Source organism: Glycine soja, chromosome 2, assembly GCF_004193775.1.
Source record: "Glycine soja cultivar W05 chromosome 2, ASM419377v2, whole genome shotgun sequence".
Taxonomy (NCBI): Eukaryota; Viridiplantae; Streptophyta; class Magnoliopsida; order Fabales; family Fabaceae; genus Glycine; species Glycine soja.
Genome location: NC_041003.1, coordinates 4138822 through 4159788, shown reverse-complemented (window position 1 = coordinate 4159788; position 20967 = coordinate 4138822). Strand labels below are relative to the sequence as shown.

The 20967-nt window shown below is 29.0% G+C and overlaps 2 protein-coding genes and 1 pseudogene across 2 annotated transcripts; 2 read left to right on the top strand and 1 right to left on the bottom strand.

Moving 5' to 3' along the window:
* The first annotated feature begins 2811 nt into the window (after positions 1-2811).
* Positions 2812-5574, top strand: LOC114370499 (GDSL esterase/lipase EXL3-like). The gene is made up of 5 exons (XM_028327863.1): positions 2812-3145; positions 3268-3398; positions 3502-3735; positions 4195-4450; positions 5119-5574. The coding sequence occupies exons 1-5, from the start codon at positions 2863-2865 to the stop codon at positions 5310-5312; spliced, it is 1098 nt and encodes a 365-aa protein (XP_028183664.1). The 5' UTR covers positions 2812-2862; the 3' UTR covers positions 5313-5574.
* A 3014-nt stretch (positions 5575-8588) lies between these two features.
* Positions 8589-10809, top strand: LOC114369656 (annotated as a pseudogene).
* A 2319-nt stretch (positions 10810-13128) lies between these two features.
* LOC114381357 (F-box protein At4g35930-like) lies at positions 13129-15782 on the bottom strand. Its single transcript, XM_028340598.1, has 4 exons — positions 15345-15782; positions 14239-14313; positions 14025-14134; positions 13129-13703 (listed from the first exon to the last, which is right to left on the bottom strand). The coding sequence occupies exons 1-4, from the start codon at positions 15756-15758 to the stop codon at positions 13442-13444; spliced, it is 861 nt and encodes a 286-aa protein (XP_028196399.1). The 5' UTR covers positions 15759-15782; the 3' UTR covers positions 13129-13441.
* Between the last annotated feature and the right edge of the window lie 5185 nt (positions 15783-20967).

Here is a 20967-nt window from a genome sequence, read left to right as displayed (position 1 = left end):
CATTACATTCACAACTTATAATATTAAAAATTTAAACCATAATTGAGTTAGTAATAATTAAATAATATTATTTTAATTTTAATATAATATATTACTAAATATAAACAATAATAACATAATGTTTATAACTTCAGTATATTTAAAATTAAACTTCACTTATAAAAGTCATAATTCATAACACATTTCTGTCAAAAAAATCATCACATAAAATTCAAAAATATGCATAAACTAATTCAAATATGTCATAACATTTAATTTTAATAATACAAATAATATTTATTGGTAATTATAATTAAAAACTAAACAAATATAATTACTAATCATTATAATATTGAGCTTGAAATATATTGATGATCACAATATTGAATTTTTTAATTAATTTTTTTCCAATGTCCTAGAAATCAGTTATGTGGTTTTTTGAACCGTTTTACACTTCTTTACAAGAAATCGGTGTAACATAATAAATTAGTTGTATTTTTTGTGTGTGAGTAATGAATTAGCATTTTTTTTTCTTTTTATTAAGATAGGTTATTAGTCTATTAGAATGCCAATTTGTATTAGTAAAAAAGATTGAATATGTGACTTTTCTTCTCTTTTTTTATTTCTTAGCATTCAATCAATCATATATGTTTGTGAATAACGAATTAGATGTATAGTTCAATCTTGTTGAAGCCTACAGGCATGGCATAAAAGGTTCATGGCTGTTGCCAACTTTCCTCGATTGTCATTACTATTGGATGACTTTGCTAATCATGTTCCATGTGATGTGCCCCATTGGCGATTGCCGTATTCCTATTAATTTTTTTTTACGTGATCTGATAGCTAAGATATATATATCTCTTTCGTATATCGTCTCTAAGTGAGAAACTTTTACTTAATTTTGTGGTAGATATTGTCTAACTAAATATTTTTTTTCACGTTATAAGTAAGAAAGTTTCTTCACTCGGAAAATATCGAAGAATTTCTTTTAGTTGTACAATGCACGTGGTTAAAGAAGACTTGTGAAATGATTTGCTGAGTATGGTCCTGCCAATTTTGAGCTCGTTTTATTTGGAATTTTATGGGGAAAAAAAAATGCTTGTTCTAAGCTGCATACATATTCAGCCAATTAATGTAAAGATTTGTTTTTGTTTAAAACTAAGTAAAATTAATCTTGATAGAATTGATTTTGAAGCGTTGAACTTAATTAAAATGCGCATCTAATTAATCTTGATCATAAAGTTACCTTGAAACATGTGTTTTTCATTAAAAAAAATGTGTGAATTGTCTTTCCGATCTTAAAAAGAAACAATGACTTATAAATTGTTAGAAATCTCGTTGAGGATACTTTAACTATTATTACTTTCTAAAAATCACATTTAAAACATAAAATAATAAACAAAATGATAGTAACATGTTTTTAGACATATATCCAATACATACATAAGCAATAAAATCACGTCTATTTACCCAAAAAAAAAAAAAAGCAATAGAAATCACGTCAAAGGTTTGATGTATGTTATTTTTTATCAGACTCAAACACAGCCCCTTATAACCCTTGTCATAAGACAATTAGCATAAGGATGAAGATTGTCGATAAAATCACGTCAAATGTAATAATTTAGCAAAAGAGCAATAGTATATTTCTAATGTTTCACATTAAGTGGGCGACGCCAAAACAAACACACTCCTTTTTTTATTATTATTTGTGAATGACCTAGGGACTAAAACATCATAAATAAGACAACTTTATTAATAATCATGAGAAAATAAAATATCAGACAAATTTGCTATAATAAAGCAGTGCAAAAAGGACGGTAAAATATAAAAAATAGTCTCTTTTTTTCCATGAATGAATAACCCATGCTTAGTAAGTAAATCTACAACTTGGTTATTTGTTTCTCTATATATGTGAGACTACGAGATTATTCCACTCATTCCCGCCAACTCCCTTATAGCTTCCACTAAAGACCTGACAAAATGCATTACTGGACAAACGCCCCTCATTAGGTTGAAAAGGAGTCACTAAATACAGAAAAATGCAATTATACGCAAGGCGACCATAAACAAAAACGTTTTTTTCTAACATATACGTACTTAGTTAATCAGTGAAATATAAGAATAGGAATAAAAAATAATGATTTTATGTTTTTAAGAGATAAAAATTAATTAGGTTTAAATATATTTTTTTTCTTTAATAAATATCTGATTTTTACATTTGTTTTTTAATAAAATAATAAATTTATTTTTAATTATTGACATTCTTTTAGTCTTAGATAAATTAATCAATTTTTTTATTTTTTCCTTATAAAAAAATTATTCGTTATTAGTCTTGACTAATACAACATTTTGTTAATTTATCAAAAAGTAAATAGAAAATTAGTCAATTTATTATAGACTAAAATAAAATAAAAAAGATTAAAAATAAAATTATTATTTTATTAGAGATTTAACGAAAAATAAAAATTTGTTAAAAAATAAACACAAATTAAATATTTATCAGTCACGAAAAATATATTTAAAATTAAAAATTAAAATAAAAACTCGATCATTTTATAAGAACTAAATAATGAATACAATAGGGAGAAAGTTGGTATATGTCCAATTGTATTTTATTGAAGTAATAGATGACACCAAATGACAAATAAACTATGACATGGAAGCATATATTAGTCGGCATTATAGAAATTATGTATTATTATTAACCTGGCTTAGCTACAGAAGTATCATGCAATTATTCATGGTAAAATCTCTTGCTATGACAATGGCATGATAGCATGATATTGAAAGAGACCCAAAACAAAATCTAGCTTTCTTATAAGTTGCTTGCACCAAACAGAAGTTGCCATTGCCTTCTTTCAAAAGCAAGTAGTCATAGAAAACATGGATTTACTCTGTCAAAAGCTCCTTTCTCAATGGCTTTTAGTCATTCTCTGGTGTTCTATCATAGCCACCATCTTTCAACATGTTTCTGTTGTGAGCCTACCAAACAATGAAACAGTGCCAGCAGTGGTTGTATTTGGGGACTCTATAGTAGATACAGGAAACAACGACTATATCACCACACTTGTCAAATGCAATTTCCAACCATATGGTAGAGATTTTGGTGGAGGAAATCAACCAACTGGAAGGTTCAGCAATGGCTTAGTTCCATCAGACATAATTGGTAGAAAGTTACATACAAACTTATCTGCTCTTAAAACATGTATCTTGTATAATTATCGATAGAGAATAGAATGAACTTGTTCTTTTCTCAATTTCTCACCAACTTCTTTGCTTCATATTCAGCTGCAAAATTTGGAGTCAAGAAATTTTTACCTCCTTATCTTGACCCAAATTTGCAACTTCAAGATCTCCTCACTGGTGTAAGCTTTGCCTCGGGTGGTGCCGGATTTGATCCTCTAACAGCTGAATTAGTGGTACATACCCATATATTCAACCTTGTTCATGTTGTCTATCAATAAATAAGTTACTTTGGCACATCTTAAAGCTAACTCCAGTTTATTTTCTCCTTGTCACAAGAATGTGATGTCATTGTCAGATCAATTGGACATGTTCAGGGAGTACACAAGGAAGATAAATGAAGCGGTTGGAAGAAACAGAACGGCAATGATAGTGTCTAAGAGCATATACATAGTGTGCGTAGGAAGTGATGACATTGCCAACACTTATTCTCAATTACCATTTAGGAGTGCTGAGTATGATATTCCTTCGTACACTGACTTAATGGCTTCAGAAGCCTCAAACTTCTTGCAGGTATGCTTTGGAGAGTCATGAATGTGCACTTTCCTTGTGAATTTTGAATTCAACTAATTTTTAAATGCAAAAAATAAAGAGATAAATAAATGTTAATATTCCATCATACGTCATTTTACTGCCACCCTCTGGACAACGGTCAAATTTAGGTAGAGCAGATGATAGTGGTAGACAAATGGCATCCCACATTTATGACTAACATTTTCAGTTCATTGCATTAATTCTTTTTAAAGAGGGCAAATAGTATATCTTGAATAGTATCAAACATAATAGTTGTATTGTACTGTAAAGTAGTCAGAATACCAAGCTTGATTCACTGTTTGAATTTCTCTGCTTTTCGACGTCTTGGTAAATCACATACCAAACTTTGGACTTTGGGATTTTCTTTTCATACCTTTTATTTATTTATCTTTCTCCAAAAAAAAATTCTAAGTAAAAATACATATAAATGGATTGCAGAAACTTTATGGCCTAGGAGCTAGAAGGATTGGAGTATTTGGTTTACCAGTCATAGGGTGTGTGCCTTCACAAAGAACACTTGGTGGAAGCTTGAATAGAGCCTGCTTAGATTCTTCTAACCAAGCAGCAATGCTCTTCAACTCGAAGCTCTCCACCCAAATGGTTGTGCTAGGAAAAAAGTTTTCAGACTCTAGGCTTGTTTATCTTGATTCTTACAACGGATTGCTTAACATGCTTCAAAATCCTGCTAAATATGGTAATCACTAATCAATCACTTCATTACCTTTATTAAGTGATCATGGACCACATATCCTCATTAATTTCTATAGCATATGATTAAGTGTTATTTTTTTTTTCATAAATTAAAAAATCTGAATACATGTCATATAAAGATTGATTAGTAGCACGAATAGGTAGCAGTTCAGGACCACGTATAATTTGTCTATCTCTATATTAGTCCATTACTCCATTTATACCTTGCTGCCTATATACACCAATTTTATGTCATTATATGTGCCCTCAAAGTCACACTTAACTCAGAATGTAACATTACATTACATTCATAGAGATTTTTTTGTAATGAAAGAAATCAGTCACTAGCTGCATCAAATTCATTTGCATCTTCATATAATTATTGTGTGTTTACTCTCTGTCTCTCCTTCATGCACTTTCCATGGAACCTACCAATTAGCATGGAAAGCCCTCAACTCCCAAAGGCAATAAAAGAAGATCCTCGTGTGGCAGCGGTACTATCATGACACAAAAGGTTATGATGTGGGAGATCGAGATTCTATATAATCTACCTAAGTTGTGTTTATTTAGTAGTGATTTTTGTCCATTGTTATATCTCTTGTGATCATTAGCACTTTTTCATTTCTTGGACTCATCATTTTATTTTTATTTTTTTTATATTTGATGGTCAAGGTTTTGAAGTGACAGATAGAGGGTGCTGTGGCACGGGGAATATAGAAGTGAGCCTTTTGTGCAACCGTTACAGCATAGACACATGCTCTAACTCCTCTAACTACATATTCTGGGACAGTTATCATCCCACACAGAAGGCTTACAATGTCCTTAGTTCTTTAGTGCTTGATAACAAAATTAAGGACTTCTTCTGAGAACAATTCGAGTGTCTACTTAATGTAGCTTTATTATGTTTTTCTTCTCGTTCTCCTAGCTAATGGGTAGTGTGCATGTGTTCCTAGCTAATGGGTAGTGTGCATGTGTTCCTAGCTAATGGGTAGTGTGCATGTGTTCCAATTAGAAGTTGTTGTAAGGAGTACTATAAATAAATTTAAACGCCTCCATGTGACCATGTACCACGTAAGTTCACAGTATTTGTATGGACCTATCATTACTTTGTTATGAGAATATATTGGACATGTTTTTTTTTTTATTATTTGTTCCTGCAAATTTTTTTATTATTTTACTATGGGTAAAATAATATGTTTGAGGTCCCCTAACATACATGTAGTTTCCCAATTTTGATAGCACTCAGCATACATATGTTAAGGCAAATTTAGCCTAATAATAATAAAACAGTAAAATATTTTTGAGGTCATGTAAAATTTTAAAAAATATTAATTTTGTACTCAATTTTTTTTATTAATTTGATTCTGTAAAAATAAAACATTTTTTTTTGTCCTTAGTGTAATCTAACGAGACCAACATACTTAGGTGTATATTTTGATTACAAATGAATTAAACAATCTATGATGACTATACTCCAAAATGAATTAAACAATTTTTAGCGGTTAAAAACTTTCATAAATTACAATTTTTTATCACTTTTTGATCAATTTTTTCGTGATTTCTGATGATGTTAGAGGATAAGATGAAACAATAATAATTTTTTTATGTCTTCTGAGTGTGTTTGAGAAAGTAAAGAAAAAAGAAAGTAATTAAGCATATGAGTCACATCAAAAAACTGTTTAACCAAATTACCATTAAAGGTAAGAAAAAATATATTTTATTTTAACATAGACCAAATTAATAAAAAAATTATGAAGATGAAATTAATGTTTTTAATTTTACTTCACCTCAAAAATATTTTATAATTATTATTAGGCTAAATTTTCCTCAAAATATGTATGTTGACTGCTATTAAAATTGGGAAACTACATGTATGTTTGGACTAAATTGGGAAAATTGGAAATACTTTTACTCTTACAACAATAAATTATTCATTCTTTATAGGTTTAATGGGATATTTTATCATCAAAATTTGGTTATTTTACAAATTATATTATTAAACTTTTATTTTTGTGAATTTTACGATTCAATTATATAATTTTTGCAAATTTTACCATTTTGCTAATCTTTTGTTTAATTTCAAACGGGATAATGATACGCCGTGAATGAGTTGGCGCTTCACTGTCACCTTGGATGGTAAAACCTGAAAATTATAAATAAATATATATATATATATATATATATATATATATATATATATATATATATATATATATATATATATAAACCTTCTTTTCAGCTTTTTAATACCCTTTAATCGCACAATTCTATCTCTTATATACTTTTTCAATACCCTTCTTAAATTCAGACGCATATTTCCAGGTTTATTTGCAGCATAACAATTGCAAGTTAAACATCATACTACATATGATTCATGCCTCAAAATTACACAACAAATGTCTCAAAATATAGCCTAACGAATAAACACCTGGAACACGCTGAAAAATGAACTGATTTAATTTTTTAATTTAATTTTTCAGCCTTTCAAAAAATAAAATGTTACCGTATATCTTCCAAAAAAAAATAGTAATTTATTTATTTTTTATAAAACAAAATAATTATAGTTTATATTTTTCATTTTTAAAATTATATTGTTCATTGTTTTTTTGTATTTTATATTATTTGATAAAATAAAATAATTATAATTTATAATTTTCAGTTTTTTAAATTATCTTTTTCATTGTTTTTTATTATTATTTTTTATCATCCACGGTTTATATATATATATATATATATATATATATATATATATATATATATATATATATATATTATTTTTATTTTTTTTAATTTTCAGATTTTACCATCCAACGTGGAAGTCAGTCTCCAATTCATGCACGGCCCATGATTTTCCGTTAGACATTAAACAGAAGATTCACGGAATGATAAAAAAAAATTTAAAAATTAAATAATTAAATGATAAAATTCATAAAAATAAAAGTTTCGGTAGTAAAATTTATGAAATAGTTAAAGTTGAATGATAAAATATATAAGTCTTGAAGTTTGGAAATGTACATTCTTAGTTTTGTCTCATGATAATGTTCATGTTAAAAATGTTACTAACACATTATCTAACATTCTTTTTTACCATTTGCAATATTGGTAAAAAAAAATTAAATTTTTTTAATTCTCACTTCTTATTTAATAAGTCTCTCACGAGTTTTATAATTTTTAATAAAATTTAACTAAAATTATTAAATAATATGTTAAAAAGAGTTGTTAATATCCCTCTCAACCCTCTCTCTATATAAACTAATCTTTCTATATTTATCCAAGTTTGATGATGACCCGTATTTGTGATGAACACACCAAATATGTCTCATGACAAGGGATTTATTGGAAACTTATGTTGAGACTCTAGAAAATGCTCTTACCATAATAGTTTTAAAAAATTTCCATTCTCTTCATTAAATTGATAAAAACAGTACTATTTCTAGTTATCTAAAAAACTAGACTGTTAGAAAACTTATTTGAGTTGGTTTTTAGTTTTTTTTATTAGTTAAAAAGTTTGTTTGAGGATTCGGTAATTAAACTTTTTAAAATTGCATTTATCATTTTTAGTAGCTTTTGACATTATTTAAAATGTTGTCTTTTAATTTTTTTATATTTTTTTTATTCTTAAAATATTTATTTAATTTTTTTATTATTCTTTTTAAATATATTATTTTACATTTTTTTACTATTTTAACATCTAATTTTATCAAACACTTATGATTCAATAAGCTAATTTAAAATATTTTATTGAATACTTATAATTTAATAAGTCATTTTAAAAGGTTACAGATACCATCTTCCAAGCATAGTCTATATGTAATCTAAGATTTACTTTCCCAAAGTAAAAGCTGGAGTCCAAGCAGCATTTGCACGATTGCTGTTTTCCTATCAACAGGAAAAATGACTAGTTATGCATGTTAACAGGTACTTTTAAGGAAACACATTATATGTATGAGCCATGTTTCGTAAAAAACATGAAGACAAGATTTCCTAATGGTGGAATAACTACAGGTGCCTCACTTAAGCAGTAGCTAATACCAACAAGTAAATGGATATTGAGTTCGAATCAACAAAATATGTCAAGCAATCGCCATTGTAAATTTTTATTGCTGCAGGAAACCGTAGCATAAGAGTCAAATTCAAATCACATGATGAAGCTTTCATCCCTTAAATCTCTTGATGCATGCTTTTTTGTTTTTCTGTTTTATCCATTTGCTGTAACAGTCACATCACAATCAAAATATATTAATGTTGAAACATCAATATAATTGTTGTTTCAATATATTGAAACAATAGTGAAGGCAAATTTCAAACCATATGGGAGGGATTTCATTGGAGGAGAGGCCACAGGAAGGTTTAGCAATGGCTTACAAATAGAAGAGAAATGATTTCTGCGCAACAAATTATACATCAAAGAGGCGATAACAGACAAAAATACGAGATATAATAATTGATGTGACAGAAAGAGATAGACATAGAAAGTAGCGTTGTATGAATAACATAATTCTAAATAGAATTTGCCACTAGAAAATGCTGTCATGGTTCGTTATGCTTAGAAATTTGCATATAATTTCAGCTGAAATACTTGGAATAAAGGAGACCTTCCACCCTATCTTGATCCAAATCTGAAGATCGAAGACCTCTTAACTGGGGTGTGTTTTGCCTCTGCCGGCTCAGGATATGATCCTCTAACGGTAGAAATAGCAGTAACATCACTCTGCAGCCACCACCATTGTCTTTGCGTCTTTTAATATTTCAATTCTATTTTCAACTTTGTTTTACAACTATTCCAAAACAGTTTTTGCATTTATGTTGTATCAGTCGGTGTTGTCAGTGGAGGATCAACTGAATATGTTCAAAGAGTAACATAGGAAAACTGAAATCAGTTGAGGGAGAAGACAGCTCTCATTCTAGCAAAAAGCACATTGCAACATACTTTTTGACACCATTCCACAGAGAGTATAATATTGAAGAGTATACAAGTATGCTAGTCAATATATCTTCAAATTTTCTACAGCTATGCTTTTGATGAGAAAAATATTTAAATTCAAGATAGAAATAAATATCAATGTCATGTGAACTTCAACTATATTATCAGTTAATGCATTTTAATAACCAATATTAACTCATTGAAAGGTTCGATCCATCATTTTGTTGGCAAAATATTTTTTTCAAAAGAAACAATAATTGGTACAACCTAGGATTTAAAATAAAAGAAGCTATAAGTTTTTTGTTATATAATGACGACACTAAGGTTTGAACCTAACCTCAGGAAAAAAAGAAGTTTATGTCACAATTTGATGAAAATGTCATGCAATTTAATGAAAGAAACTTTATAAATTTGGAGCAAGAAAGATTGGAGTAATGAGCCTATCACCATTAGGATGTGTGCCACTGCAAAGAACAATAAGGGGAGGCAGACAAAGGGATTATATATGTAGAATCAATAAACCAGGCAGCCACAGTCTACAACTCCAAGCTTTCTTCTTCAATTATGGCTCTCAACAAAAAACTTTCAGAAGATAGGCTTGTCTACCTTAAAAACTATAGTGAATTCAATGAACTAATCCAACGCCACAATCAATTTGGTAAGTTTCTTCATCTAATTTAGCCTTATACTCTGTTGTGTCACCATAGCTAAATTTCATGGTAAGAAGCCTATATTAGGTACTAACATTTTTATTATGATAGAGAAAGAAAAGGATTATCAATCAAATTAATGTTGGGTAATCAACGCTCCCACAAACAAAATTATCTACACCCATAAAAGATTGTGAGAACACAACAAAAATTACACCATAGAAAAAATAATAACAAACACAAGAATTAAACATAGTTCGACACTTCTTGGTTACGTCCACAGAATTTTTTTAAAAGTATTTACTTATTACAAAAATGATTACAAGATTGTAATCCACCCTAAATAGTATATCATTCTATAAATCCGAGTACCCCATTCAATGGTTACAAGAAATAATAATACTTTCACACAAAGATATTTTTATCTCAACAAAGTAACTTTATTTTACAATTTCTCTTCTCACATATTCTCTCTTCTCTTCATGTTTATCTTCTTCACTAATTTTCTTCTTTATTTATAATAAAGATTATCATCAACTATAATAAATAAGTTCTTTTGGAAGTTAAAACAAAAATAACTTTGAATGTATCCACATTCAAATAAGATTCATCTAATAAAACATAATCTTTCATTTTACATTTAAGTCATCTAAACCTAATAATGAAAATTCAATTCTTAATATATATTAAATACACCTTATTTTTTATTTTTTAGCTTAAAACTCTACAATTACATTATGAATTATGATTCCATGAGTGACTGCTGCTTGTGGATCAGGTGAAGGATAGTACATGGACCAGGCCCTGTCTGTAATTCTTTGTCCTTAAGAATATGTGAAGATGCAACTAAATGTGTTCTTGGACATGGTTCACCGCACAGAGCGAACTTACAATAAAGCTTGTAAAAAAGAACCCTGATAAGTTTGTTTGAAAATACTCTCCTTTTTGTACCGATTTCGTAATTCAATTGAGATGAGTTATGGCTGTGAAACGAGGTTAAACTTGTCAGACATTGATACTTTAATTTGCTTTACGTATTTTGTATATGAATTCATATCTGATAACGATATTTTCTAATATTTTATTGATATGTATGCGTGAAGTATTCAAACTTATAAAAATGTTACGAAAATCTTATACAGCTACATGTGAAGACATAGAATTATTGTCTATTAATGAAAAAAAATAAAAATTGTCCTCTAGATGGATAATCTAAAGAAAGGAATTAAATTGATACTATTCCTATTTATAGACAGTGAAATGTGATTTATGATGACAATAGTTTATAATATTTATTTTGTTTTTACTAATGCTTAAGAAATATGTTGTTAATTTGGATTTGCAGAATTAGGAATATATATATTTTTAGAATAATTATGTCGTTGTATCAGATACATATCATATATACCCCCTTATAAAAAATATAAAAAAAAGATACACATCATATATCCCTCTTATGCTTTATATGTAATATATAAAAAATGGACTCACTTTTTTTTAAAATAATATTGTGGGTTCAGATTAAAAACTATGGTTCACGTCAGTACAAAGTTTTGTAAAACAATAATTACAATCGTTCGATTTCACGATTTGTCTGAGAAGCTTGTGGTTGGGACCCAAATCATTCCGTCCTGTCCTTTTAGTCTTCATCAATAACGACCACAACACTTTGATTTGACGATTTGACGCAGAGCACTACAAACACTAAACTAAGCTTGGATGCAGTCAAATACCTTGCAAATAGTGACGGATAGATGATGCAGCTACGAGAATTTGTAGGACTGTTTTTATGTTTGAAAATCATTTCTGATGGAGTTTTGGATGGAATAAAATAAAATCCATTCTATTCTTATCAAATACAATCTTCCTCTTCTAATCTTTCGTACAGCCTGCTCTTTCCCTCCCATCCCCTCTATGTTATGGAAATATATATAGAATGTGACCTAATATCCATATAGGGAAAAAGTTTTCTTGATATAATATATCAAGTTTTGGATTGCACGGGTACACAGCATTTTCCAATTGCAGGATTTATCTATAACTAATCACTACTAATCAGAATATATGTTTCTTATTTTTGTTTGGTGAAATCAGAATACATGGATGCATTGGTTTAAGTTTTACTTAAACGATTTCTAAGATTTAAGTTTAAGGGTTAAAAAATGACAACTCATAATTACAGTGAAATGTCACAATACATTAAGTGTGTTTGGATGAGGAGATTTAAAATTGTGAAAAATTTTAAATTTTAAGAATTTCAAATACTTCAATTAAGATTTTTTTATTTTTAAAATTTTGTTTGAATAAAAAAAACTAAAATTGTGAGGGTAAAAAAAAAATGAATGCAAAGAGAAAAAAATATATGATTGATGTGCTAGTTATACATGTCTTCCTACGTCAATGTTTCATGAACTCTGTTTGAAGAATAGGATCATTGGTGCGATGAAAAAATCCAAGTTGGAGAATAAGATTTAGGAAACTTTCAAGAATAGAAGAAAAGACAAAGGTTATTAAGGAAATGCGCGAATATTTTTGAAGATTTTTTTATAAGAAAAAAATCTCAATTTCTCACCTTTTAGAAGGAAATTGAAATTCCACATTTTTAACGATTTAAAATTCTGTTTTAAAATTTCAAAAATTTAAATTCTTCATAAAAAAAACATCCAAATTCTAGATTACAAAAATTTAAATTATCTAATAAATTACTTTTTTCAGTTAAATTTTTTTATCCAAATGTACTATAAGTGACTTTTTGGTAAATATCCTCAATCAATTTCCTCTACTGCAAACACATTCCAATGAAAAATCTAAAATTAAATTATTTGGAACGTCTATGTTGAACTTGAACAGTTAAAAATTTGTTTCACCCAACTAAACAGACCTGACATATCAGCCATTTGGTAGCATTTCCTTTGCCTGACGTTCCACCCAACCGATTATTAGGCATTAACTTAAGAAAAACTAATTCAATAAATTTCCATCTAGCATGATAGCATACATGCAACCACTGGTCGTTCTCCATCACAATATTGTAGCTAAAAGTAGAAGCAACTTGCACTTCGATTTGCCAACATATTTCAACATACTCATTGCAATCAAGAAAGCATATAGGTAAAAGAGCACAGCCTTTGATTCTAATACGGAAGATCCTTCAATTGTTTATAAAGGAAACTCGCAATTATTCCAGGCATACAAAACATATACAAGTAATGATTATATAATAAATATTATTACCACAACCATAGCCAACCCTCCACATCTATTTAGACATATGAAATATCAGCTAAACTGCCCCAAGACAGACTACAAAATTGCCTTTTTACTATCCTAACATTTGCTAGAGAGACCGAAAGAGAATATACACAGCAGAGAAACATGACTATGAGGCAGCAAAGAAAAAGGAATTTCGAAGACAATTGCTTCAGCGAAGTTTATTCTGAGCAACTGCCTGGCATAGTTCATCTTCATAGAAGAGAACTCTATTCGAAGCCAAAGATTTGCATAGGGGCTTTGGTATAACTGATGGCACCAAGCAGTGAGAAGGGAATGTTGACTCTGGGAAAAGAACAGCTGTAACCTGCTGCATCTCAGAAATTTTTAGGCGAGAAGAAGGTCGAAGCCCATGTCTAGGTGCTTTAGGTGTGTGTGGGCTAGGAATCCTAATTCCCTTCCCATCACCCTTGCTGCAAAAATTAATAGCAATGTGATGAATACCTGCATTAAAAACTTCAGGCAAATATTTTGGCCACATTTGGGTGAACTTCTCCATAAGTACTTATGGGAAAAAGGTAAAAATGAATTTAGCTTCTTCTACAAGATAAGATCAACTTATGCGCTTTACTTTTGTAAAAGCTCTCTTATCTAACTTCTCCAAAAGCTAAGGTGTATCAGTTGATTTTAATTTATGGAAAAACCTTAATTCATTTTCCCTTCTTATTTTCTTTCCCTATATGTGTTTATAGACAAGTTTATCCAAACCGGACCTTACTGTCAGAAACACCTACCACAAAAAAGGCCAATGCTCAGTAGGGCAAGGAGTCGTTGTACTTAACATCTCTTGCCGAGAGCGATCTGGAGTAGTATTATTGAAGTGAAACTGTCTTGCCATTATAACCTAACAATATTAGAAAGAGTTAGTCATTAAAAAGTAGCCAAAACTATAGCAAAATCGTAAGAGAACATTTAAAGGCATATAAACACAGCAGAGACACAACTTACAGCTTTTCTAATTCTTTGAGAAACATGGAAGACAGCCCTCAGTTGGTCATGGTGCAGGTGGCATAGTATTTTAACCTCAATTAAGTCAGAGAGAATGGGTCAACATAACAGAAATAGTTCAAACAGATAAGAATTAATACATAACTAAGCCATTTGATTGAATACAGTAAAATGCAAATATAAAAAAGTAGACTGCATATGTTTGTGTTTGTAGTTGTGCGGATATTGACAACCTTAATAATATTTAACAAGATTGACTAATTCCTGATTTCCTCCATAATTAAAAATAGCATGTAGGTTAAAACAATAAAGACACACACAAACACAAGAGAGATAGAGAAAGAGATTCCAGTTATAATAATATACTCCGCAAAAATAAAAAGAAAACCAGATATAATTGAGCATACAAAATCAATAAAAGCAAGCGAGAAGAAACAGGGACCATCCCTCCTCATCAATCTCAATCAGTTTTTCCAATGGCATTAGTAGTTTGCACCACTTTCAAAGCAAATATGCAGGATAATATTGTGCAATCAACAAATTAATATTCCTATATGAGTACTTTATCATGGTATTAACACATGCTACTACGTTCAAAGAAGTCAGAACACATCACTGAAACCTACAGATTACAAATACATAAAACACTGGCAAGCCATAAAATTCAACAAATCAAAAGCAAAATAAAAATAATAAAAATGAGTCAAAACAAAAAATACAAATGCAAAACATCAAACATCCAAGGACACATCAACAATTTCCCTGACATCAAATCGAAAATTTACACAACCAAGAGCAAGGCAAGCAAATAGGAACACAAGTATGCCCCAACACATTCATTAACATACCCAAATTCCAGAACCTAAGATCGTAACCCATTAACATTGGTTTTCAACAACAGAGAAACGCAAACGCAACCTTCAATTCACACAATCACTATTCCAATTAACTCATTCGAAAAATAATAATAATCTCTTTTTCCCCTTCTAGCTCCCCGGAAACAACAAACACGCACCATTTCCATCCAAACGCTCACATATCAAACAAAATACCCAAATTAGAGAAAAACTCATTAAATTAACAACTCTAGAAAACCCCTAACATACCAACAAATCCATGGGGAGAGACTCAAGCTTCGACGATTCCGATAGCGAATCGTCGAGGCGAGGGGTTTTGGGGGTCCCAAAGAAACCACCGTTGTGTTTCACCAAATTCACCGGCGACAACATCAAAGGACTCTTATAGAAAACCCTAGTATTCTTCTCCCCATAATACCCATGCGCAGAACCACCACCACCACCGCCACCACAACCACAACCACTCTTTCTGGTGTGAAAAAACGCCACTCTCTTTTTTCCGAGATCGGTGCAGCAACACTTACTAGCTCCACCACCACTCGAACCTGAAGAAGGCTTGGAGCACCGAAGCTGAGCCAGGGCTCCGGGCCTGAGGTACTTGTTCTTCCCGGAGCTCCGAACCTTAACCTTCCAACCTTTCTCTTTCGGCGACACCTTCCCCATTATTATTTCTTCTCTTGTTCCCAATAAACGCACAAAATTGGAAAAATAAAAACTTAACATTAAGAAAGTGAGTGAATGAAATTTGAATTTGGTCACACATTAAGGTGCCCGCCAAATTTCGCTGAACTCGATCTAAGTTTGATGACGTGGCGTGCTGTGGGTCCCGTTGTAGTCATTGATACATTTCGGGAGGTTCAAATTTGGAGATTATTTGTTTTCTCGTCGCTATCCTTATTTGGTTATTTTATTACATTAATTAGGTTTTAAAGTTTTATAATGAGTGGGTTCTGGCATTTTGAGAGTTACACCTTTTAAGGGAGACAAATAATACTTCACTATAAAATTATCAAATTAAATACATTTAAAATTAGAATTTAATACAATGATATGTAAAAGTTTTTTTTACATTAATAAATTAATTAGAAATTAGTTTTATATCACTTCTAAAATTGTTATCATAACTTTTATATCACTAACTTATTTTATATTACTGTTGTTTTTGTTTTCCTCTTACTATACATTGTACTGTAGTTTCAGTCAACAAAAAAAAAATTGTACTGTAGTTTGTAAATAGATTTTTTTTTCTTAAGTTTATAATAGGAAAACTAATTATTAGAATTATAAATAATAAATATATATTTAATAAATGTGGTAAATAAATTATTAAGTTATAAAATTTTAATTATTAATTTATAATTAACTGTTATAGATTTATTTTATTTTTATAAAGAGTTTAATAAATGTATATTATTAGTATAAAAAACATGCATGATAAAAGAAGTATTGTTAATCATTAAAAGAATATTTTTTATATAGACTACGAGATCTTTTATTATATATAAAAAAAATTCTTTATATATTTAACATAATTATAAATTAATAATTAAATTTAAATAATTTTATGCTTATTCATAAAAAAATTAGAAAAGTCAAAAAAGTTATCATTTTTAATAAAAAAATCTAAGATAATTATTATAGAATTAATATTGTTGAAATAATAGAGGAAAAGACCATGTTCATTAAATATTTTTAAAGTCTATTTTTTCATTGGAAGGCAATCTTGTATTTTGGACAAGAAATAAGAAAACTCATAATAACTGAATGACTAATTTGCCCCTACTTGAAGGCTGTGCCCTGAGAAGGTGGCAACCCTCGTGTCATAACTCATGAGTGATTCAATGCGCAAAAATACGGATTCGCCCCTTTATTAATTCAGCACTCGCACGTGAGTTCCGCGCTTCGCAAAATTACCGAGAGAACAGATAACGACGGCATGTACAGTAACAGATAACAGATGTACTTTCAAATTTGTTATTTTTATGTTTTTGGAAAGAAATGTTATAAAAATCATTAGAAATATTTTTGATTTTGTAATAATCCTAGGCGAATATTAAGTAGTCATGTCACCCCAAAAATGGAAGCACACTCATCATTCATCAAATTGATGAATTGACAAATAAGAAATATATATACACAAACGTTAATCATTTCTACACTTTCAATGTAGTTTTTTTTACTGTAATAAAAAAACTACTTCCCAATTTCTTAATTCATCAAATTTTAATCTCTTAAAATTAATTTTTGAGTCAAAGAAAAACACAATACTACCATCTATTATACGAAGATCACTCATGAGTTTCAAGGTTTTCCCAAAGCAACAGGCTAAAAAGGAAATTAATTCCTTGATTGAATTTTGGCTGTGTAGGTCCTCCCTTGCGGCGTTAATTATTATGGTTACACAAATTGTCTTTTGAAGAGGACTATAAGGATGTGTTTAGTTTATATTTTTATTTTTTGTTTTTATTTTTTGAAAATTGTTTTTATTTTTAAAAGATTTGAATTCTGAAAATATGTTTGGTTTGATTTTTTATTTTTATGAAATAAAAATATTGAAAATTATGATATATTGACTTCTTGTTTTTGTGTATTTTTATATTTGCTTAAAATTACATTCATTACCACCGTAATTTCATTTCAATCGAAATGAGGTTTCTGTTCTCAACTGAAAATACTGAAAATGAAAATTTATTATTTTCATTTTCTAGTTATTTCTTATTTTCATTTTCACTAAAAATGTTTTCAAAAATCCAACCAAATATATTTTCATCACCATTTTTTATTTTTAGTAAAAATGAAAACAAAAAACAATCAAACTAAACGCCCCTAATTTATTCATCCACTGAAATATCCTAACAAGTATGGAGTAATAAGTCTGAAGTCTAACAAATAATGATATGCTTTGGTATATGCTGGTAAGATATAGGTAATCTTTCCGCCACTTCTTAAAATAATGACGACAAAATTGTTTACCAACCTTGTGAAATGCTCTAGATAAAACGAGTATTTGAATTATTAATGAATGGCGAGGTATCAAGATTAGTACACATAGTGGATTTTCCATATTTTCAGTGTGCTAATTAATGGGCTGTGAGGAGTTGCAGCGAGTGAATCAACGTCACAAGCGGAAAGATTACTTAAAATATCTCCAAATCACTGTTTAAATGAGTTATTTAATTTTAAGTAAAGTTATTTAATTTTTTTCTATTGGAGTAGATGATATAGCGTTCCTTATATAAGTATCATTGTTTTACAAATTTATATCAAATAAAATATTTTAAAATTATTATAGGACCCTGAAAATTAATTTAATTACTCACTTTAACAACCTTAATATTGGAGTGAATTTCATATAAAATGTATAAATTTATGCAAAATTGTAAAACTCTATAAAATTATGATAAGCAATTCATCTAAATAACTATGATGTATTGTAGATGCTCTTAAAGAAACTCAAATAGTTAGAAACAAGTGATTAATATACTAGTTAAAGTTGAATCATTTGAATACTACTTTGTCAGACTTTACTTACTTATATATTGGTCAAACTTAGGATTAGTCAAAACTTATTTTTCTTGATAAATCGGAGGGTTAAGATAAAAAAAATTAGGAACATTCTGTGCTAATTTATACCCCTCCGTCCTTAATTATAAAAAAATTTCAACTAATTTACGTCTCTTGAAAAAGTAATTATTACATTAAATTTATCAATTATTTGTACTATAATTTTAAAATTATCCCTTTATTTTTCATTAATATTTAGAGAGAATAATTGAATAAAGTTATGTAGGAAAAATCTGATTAATACATTAAAAATTACACAAAAGTTTATAAAAAGGAATAAATAATTTTTTAAAGAGATTTTTATAATTAGATATGGAGAAAGCATTGTGTAGTTCATTCTAATCGAACTAGACATTAGTGATGCTCAATATCATTTCATTTTAATGCCTTATTTGCGAGTAATAGGCATTTATTGCTTCTTCTTTTTTTTTTACAGAATTATTTCAGAAATACAACTTGGGCATTGATAATAGATACAGGGACTACCTTGAACTAATGTTGCTCTAGCACGGTTGATTTGGATCCCCTGCAGTAAAAAATAACTGTAGGAATGCAGTTTTATATTTCACCACACACCTTTTATTATTAATTAAATAACATATCAATAAAAAGAAACAAAACAAAAGTATGTGATATAAAATTTAACCGCATTGCATGCAATTATTTTTTCACAGGATCCAAATCCTTATTATAGTATCCTATCCAAACTTATCCATTTAGATGTCTCTAAAGTCTCATATTTCAAGTTCAAATTCAATTAGAAATATAAAGTTGGTTGAGTAGTTAAAAAGAAAGAGAAAGAAAAAATATTGTGAGGTTAATTTATTTTACTAACAAATTAATCATTAACATTTATTGATAAATAAATTAAATTCTGCCTTTACTTTTGCAAACATTTATCAGAACATTAATATGGATCGCGGACAATCCAATACGGAGATTGCTTTTAACCTGTGCAAGACAGTTGCCATATAGAATCATAGAATTGACGTTCAACACGGAATTGAATGTTACATTGTGAATGGTTAATTCTTTTTATGTACATTTTTAATGAGATAAGATATCATAACAAAATAGATAAAAATTAATAAATTAACATAGTCTAATAATTCGTTTATAATTTTTTATTTTTATGTTGACCTCTCTTTTACGTGAGGGTATCATATAAATAATCACGTAAAAGAATGTGTTCCGTGTTAATTACATTTACCAGTTTATAATTGGCTAATGCTACTATTCATTCACGAAAAAAGAATGAAACTCTGATTGGTTTTCATATTCCTCTCAACCGAGAAATTAATAGGTGGTACGACCACCACATCATTTATGATGCCAGTTAATAATGATGATAAATAATTAAAATCTCTTAAATTAAGAGATGATATAATTAATTATTATTAGATAGTTACTAAATATATCTTTAATTTAGTAGATAAGCTTTTGATCATATACATGTCATATAACTATTGATCCAAATAATAGATAATGTGATAGCCTTATATCATCTAATGATTTTTTTTCTTATTCCATAACTTTTACTCCAAGTCTAACCCACTTAATTTGTCTATCTTTACTTCTAATGAATGTTTTCATTTGAAATTCTTACGATAAGAAAAGTTTAAATTAAACATCACAAAATTTACTTTTTTTCCTCTTCATATATTGGTGTTTTACATTATTCTATGGCAACCATATAAAAAACTTTCGCAAAACTTGGGAGAAACCTTCCTCTGCAGTGTCACCTTTTTTTCTTTTAAATATTCTATTCCATATTTCAGAATCTTGAGTTTTTTTTTAAGAGTGAAAGGGGCTTAAAACCAGATTACAACGGAGGATCAGCCAGAATAAAAACAAAAGGGAACTACTATTAGCACCACCAGATTTTGCTAATTGCATACTCATGTAGGTGCTTTTTACCCGTACTCCAAAACTGTCATGTCAAAAATTGTACAACAAAAACATATTTCTGTTGTACATTGATAGTTATATAACAGAAATGTGTTTTTGTCGTGTTTTTTTGGGAAACCCATTTCCTTTACAAAAATACATTTTCAATGTGTAATTAGTAATGTACAATATAAACATATTTTCGTTGTTATTTTTTTCTGATAGTCTTTACAAAATAGAAACATGTTTTTGTTTTACAAATTATTCAAAATAAAAAATAACCAAAATATGATTTTGCTATGTAAAAAAAGTAGCACATTAGTGGTTTGAGGGAGACAAGAGATAAGAAAAGAGGTGGAGAAATGAGAGAGGAAGAGAGAAGGGTTGGGTGAGTTATAAAAGAGGAAAGGGAAAGCGAGAA